General features: G+C 40.2%; 1 protein-coding gene across 1 annotated transcript; it reads right to left on the bottom strand.

The window, feature by feature from the left end:
* Window positions 1-212: 212 nt before the first annotated feature.
* Window positions 213-4235, bottom strand: RPS16 (ribosomal protein S16). Its single transcript, XM_072401205.1, has 6 exons — window positions 4166-4235; window positions 4015-4066; window positions 2952-3053; window positions 1261-1357; window positions 1029-1076; window positions 213-400 (listed from the first exon to the last, which is right to left on the bottom strand). Exons 2-6 carry the CDS (start codon window positions 4060-4062, stop codon window positions 255-257), a joined length of 441 nt encoding a protein of 146 aa, XP_072257306.1. The 5' UTR covers window positions 4063-4066; window positions 4166-4235; the 3' UTR covers window positions 213-254.
* Between the last annotated feature and the right edge of the window lie 1652 nt (window positions 4236-5887).

The raw sequence follows: 5887 nt of genomic DNA, 5'->3' as shown, positions 1-5887 counted from the left end.
TATTGTAACACTGACCCAACGCAGGCATACAGATCAGCAAACTACTGGCCACATGTTATGAGACAGTGAATACAGAACACTGAGGCCAGCCTGTCAGATACCCAATATTCTCAAATCTTAAATTCAAAGCAAACTAAATTAACAAAAAATTCCGAAATACATTAATTTATCCAAAACACTATCAGACAATAAAAAGCACCAAAGCCAAGAAATAATTTTCCGAACTTTATTGCAGAAAAAGGTACATGGTAAATTTAACGGTAGGACTTCTGGTAGCGAGCACGGGCTCCAGGTCCACCGAACTTCTTGGACTCGCAACGACGAGGATCTGCAACTAGAAGGGTCCTGTCATACTGAATAAGGATATCTTTAATTTCCTTCTTGGAGGCTTCATCAACATCTGCAAAAAAGTTAACACATTTACAAGTTAAGAGAAATAAGGGGTTAAACAGTTACAAGAATTAAATATAAAAACTTTTAACCTTTTCCACCAACAGTGCAAGACAGACAAATGAAAATCTGATAGAAGCTGCCAAACCTTTAATGCCTTATACAAAATAAAATACACACACTAGCATAAAATTTGTCCTATACATTTCAGCTAAGAACTGTTTTCCAACATAATTGCATGGACAATTTTAATAAACTGGAAGATGTTATAAATAAAACTGTAAATTAAATGTAACATCAGTTCCTAAGCAAACTAAATGTATGGTGCTTGTATCACAGGACCAGCTGTACTGGCTGCTAAATCCTGCCAAACACATATCACACCCCTTAGCTCGCATACCTTGCTTTCTATTATATTCCATCATGAATAACTGAAGAGAAATAAACTATCAGGTATAACAGATTACATGAGTTTGTGGTCCGAGTTTGCCTGAAGACACACTTTATTCAATACTAAATGATTTCTAGATTCTAAAAGTTGAACAGGCCATAGACCTCTAAAAACAATTTCGTCCTGAATCTAGTAACAATTAACGCATTCTTCCATTTAAAGATGAATTGACAAAAGGAAAACTTACATTTTTGATAATAAGCCACCAATGACTTTGAAATAGCCTGGCGAATTGCTGTAAAAGAAAAACATCAATTACGCAGGGCACTAGAGAAGAAACATGACACACAACAGCATTCAAAAACATTTATATGTATTCATGAAAGATTATGGACAGATTTTGGCCCATTCATTTATACACAATTAATCATTTTGATAACTAAACTTTGCAATGCATGGACATTAGACGTAGTTCTTACCATAAACTTGAGCGACATGTCCACCACCCTTCACACGGACTCTGATGTCAACACCAGCAAATCGCTCGTTGCCCAAAAGAAGAACAGGCTCCAGCAGCTAAACAGATAAAGAAAAGGCTTTGTCAAGTCAACTTCCCACACAAACAATTCATATTCCTTGCTTTGTATAGATAATTTGTCTGAACCGGACAGAAGAGAAGAATTGCTAACCTCTTTGTACATGTTAGTCTCTGCACTCCAGCCACATCAAGATTTAATGCATTTAGGCACTGAACCACAGTAAGGAGCATTTGTAACATTTCTAACGTTTGAGTAAAATCAGGAAATCAGTTTACATACTACGAAAGTCAAAGTATTGAAGCCACTGGTTCAGGACAACATTCAGCTAATATTTCACAAGGAGGTCAGAAGCACCAGCAGTTGTATTTCTCCCATGAGGGACTACAGAGCAATGATTTACACTTTTGATATAACAGTATTGTTCTTGTCACTGGCAGCAACCTGCAATCTACAGTCCCAATTATTAAAAAGCTCCAGGTCCCCCCATGTACTGCACAGGCTGGAAGAAACACTGCAGACAGCAATGTAGAAGCAGAAATGGAGACCCTAAAGGAAACAGGCAGTCTTGGGGGTCCCTTAGCAATGTTACCATTTGTTGCAATAATGACATGACCCTAACTAAAAGAACAAGACCAACTTAAAAAGCAACAAGAGTTTTCTGAGTGTTACCAAACTACACGTATATGTAATATAATACAAACCTTTAGGTCTTGGGGGGGGGGGAACTGTAGTAACTAGAAATTACTTAAATCAAACCACAGGAATGCACACGTCTGACTATATGAGGTTTACTCACTGTGCAGACTTTTTACCATTAACCACATATACACAATCTACCTAATGGTTTTCTATGAAACATTTTTCTGTTAATGGAGATATTACACCTGCCTTAAGTCTAAACTTGTTACTTAAAAAACAGTCAGGAATGAGCATGTTAGAATCTGCATAACAATTGTTACATGACAATACTGCACAGACTTAAAAAGGAACCAAACTCAAAGCCTGACCCAGGCGTGAGATCAGGTGACATAGATGGGTAAAAAACTTGCCAGTCTCACATCACATGCGTGAGATCGACAATTTCTTCCCTTATGACAAAACAGAATTTTTACTTGAATAAAAGGGTTGTCTACCTTTTGATGTAAAGTGAAAGTTCTGAGTTTAGGTACGCTTTTACTAGCATTTAGTAATATTTGCTCTTAGTACAAATGCCAGACTGTATGACCACCATAAAGTCTGAGGCCAGAGCTGGTGACCAGTGAATGCAAACAATCTTTAAACTATAGTTCCCCTTTAAGAACATAGTGCAGTGTTCTCCCCAGCCCCTTTTAGCCGGGCTCACAACCCGGAACTTTGAGGCAGCCACCCGGCTGTTTTTGGGTGATTACTGATGAGTTGGGTCACAATACAAGGGCTGCCACCCATCTACAATTTTTTTCCCACCCAGTTTAAAAAAAAATCTAGGTTGAGCACTGATAGTGATTGTTTACACTGGATGTGCACCGACAAGTATGACTACTTTAAGGCTTCAGCTTTACATATGTTAAGACTTACAATTTTACACTTCTTGTTATCATTCCTGTGACTGGAATGTAAACAATTATTACAAATAATTAAACACAAACCATTACCTTGTACTGCAGAGTTGCTGGCTCAATCATCTCCAATGGTCTTCCATTAACTTTGATGAGCCCATTGCCTCTCTTGCAGTGAGCAACAGCAGTTGCAGTTTTCTAAAAGACAAAAAGCACATTTAGTATCACTACAAATAAACTTATTTGTTTTGTTAGGGTAAAAGGAAGTAGGAGGACAAGGTAACCTGTACACATATACAGGAAGCTGTCATGTTCTCAGTCTATAGTTCTGATCTCCGTGATCACCATGTTGTACTATGGTCAGCAGAACATGAAGTGAAGGGAAATGTGTCATGGGGCGACAGCCGATATGAGAAATCCCATCATTCTGTTACAATGTTTATCAAATCCTGTATATGTGAAGAGGAATATGTGTGTACACGTGTAGGATAATTGTTAGTGGACATAATGATAGGTGTACACATCATGGTACACACAGCCACATTCATAGCTATGGAGAGAAGATGAGAGCGCAGCATGCTGCCCGGCTTTCCTCCACTGAAATGCCCGGTGGTCGCTCCCGATCGGCCCGTCAATAAACCACCAAGATGAATCAATGAAGCATGGTCGGGGTCACTGTGCTTGTAATTTTTACTCAATGATGAGCACAACCCTTCATCTCGTGAGAATAATTTTCTGTATGGAGCCTGTAACCCCATAAGATATAACAGCCCTCCAGCAATGCTGATGAGGGAGGTGTATATGTATGTGACTTTGTATACAATAATAGAACAGATTGGAATATTGCCCACATGTGCGGATACACCAATACCATACGGCTGGCAGGATTGTATAATAATACACCGGGAATACACCGGGGGCAGTGACGTTTGATGGGAAGTTGTATTGGACGGAACAGAGGGCGCCGAATGTGTGGAATGGTCGCCGATCATTCGCCCGCTGCATGCTGCGAATAGTGGTGGGGGAATGGGCGATCCGTGAACAGGCCGGAGACAGAGGGCTATGCCGGGCTGTTATCAGACCAGGGCAGAGAGGGGCAGCCCGGCCAGACATGCCGCCACAGACACGCGGCCAGCACACAACACCAGCCTGCACTCACCTTACGTCCGAAAACCTGGACGGACTGCAGGGGACCCTTGGCCGGCATGTTCCTATAGAGAGACAAGAGGTGGAGAGGCAGGTTAGAGGCGGCGGGGAGGCTCGGGCGGGATATTTTACACAATTCTGGCCTAGGAGAGACACACTCTCACCTTCCTGTGATGGGTAGCAGCGAGAAAAGGAAGTACGGGTTCTCCTCCCTCGTTCATCAGGGGCTCTCGCGTCCTACGTGCTTAGGCGTCATACGTACAGGAACGTGCCAGGTGCTGGCAAAAGCTCGAGGGAGCCATTTTGGATGTGGGAATAGCTAGATAATGACATCAGTGTGCATGTTTTTATTGCTAGATATACATGTCTATATACATTTTACACACTTTTTCATGGGTTATACTGATAAACATTTGTAATCATTATAATAATTAAAGGCATTGATTACCCCTTTGCATTCTGATGTAGTTTTGCTTGAAGTTGCTTCAGATCTTTGTTAGGGAGAAACTCTAGCAAAAAGTTTGGATTATAGGTATTTAATTCTAAATATCAATCAAGTCAAATGTGGTTTGTTCTGGTGTCTGGAGAGTAACTACAGCAGTCAAATGACATTAAAGGGTACCTAAACTCTGAACTTTCAGTTTATATAAAAGAGTAGACAACCCTTTTATTTAAAGTAAAAATTGTGTTTGCGTTTTTTTTTAAGGGCAGCACCTTTAAAAAAAAAACACACAGTGAGATCAGCAATTTGTTTTCCAAACTACGTCACCAGATTTCACGCCTGCGTCGGGTGATGTAGAAAGAAGAACTCGGAAGAAGAGGAGAAGATGGCAGTGCCTGGCGCTCTCTCTGCGCCTGGCCAAAGATACCAGGACAATGCAGGTCCCAATGGAAGAAACCTCCCCATGGATTGACTGCTCTGCAGGATAGAAGGTAAGTTTGATTTTTTTTGTTTTGGGTAGCTTTGGGTTTACTTCCGCTTTAAAACACCACCAAATGTCTGATAAACATTGTTTTAATAGGAAGCAAAGGGAAAATGTGCAGGGAATAACAATTTTCTTTTACAACTAAATAAACTCTGTGACTAAAAACACTCACACACTAAGTTGTGTACTTCAGTTTTTTGGCAACAGTGACATAATAAAAATGACAGTCCCCTAATATATGAACTCTAAATTGTGTCTTGTATCACAATGGTGACATAAAGTGATTGTGACAACAAATAACACAATAAAGAAATACCAGCACCGGATCCCAGGTTCGAATCTCGGCCAGGAGACTATCTGGATGGAGTTTGCAGGTTATACCTGTGTTGGTGTCGGTTTCCTCCGGGTACACTGGTTTTCTCCCACATTCCAAAAACATGCAGTTAGATTAATTGGCTTATCCCCAAAATTGACCTTAGATTGTATAAAAGATTAACCTACATAAACATTAACATATGCCTATGGTAGGAATATTAGATTGTGAGCTCCTTTGAGGGACAGCTGGTGACATGACTATGGACTTTGTACAGCGCTGCGTAATATGTTAGCGCTATATAAATACTGTGTAATAATAATACCAACATTCCCACAGATAGCAGAAGGCAATGCAGCCTATGGCCTATATAATGTGCTTTTCACTTGCTGTACAATGATGGCTGTTATATATACCTCACTTAGCTCCGGAAATAATCTATTACATCGACAGCACTGACATAGATAATTCTAACATTTGCTTTACAATACATCTGTACACACCAACACCAAAATTATAACTATCCTGTAAGTACAATAACACTCCTTGGTTAACACAAGTAATCAGCACATGTGGGCCCATATCTATCTCAGAAGAATAATAATAATAGTATTGCTCTTGTACAGGGGTCTGCAACCTGCGGCTCT

This window comes from Pyxicephalus adspersus, chromosome 2 (genome assembly GCF_032062135.1).
Source record: "Pyxicephalus adspersus chromosome 2, UCB_Pads_2.0, whole genome shotgun sequence".
Classification (NCBI taxonomy): Eukaryota; Metazoa; Chordata; class Amphibia; order Anura; family Pyxicephalidae; genus Pyxicephalus; species Pyxicephalus adspersus.
Note: the sequence above shows the minus strand (reverse complement) of the source record. Positions and strands in the feature narration are given on the sequence as shown.

Coding starts and splice junctions, on each gene's coding strand:
- RPS16 (XM_072401205.1), bottom strand. CDS start 4,062: ATGCCGGCCAAGGGTCCCCTGCAGTCCGTCCAGGTTTTCGGACGTAAG. Junction 3,054..4,014: donor TCCAGGTTTTCGGACGTAAG/GTGAGTGCAGGC, acceptor TTTGTCTTTTAG/AAAACTGCAACTGCTGTTGC. Junction 1,358..2,951: donor CAGCAACTCTGCAGTACAAG/GTAATGGTTTGT, acceptor TTATCTGTTTAG/CTGCTGGAGCCTGTTCTTCT.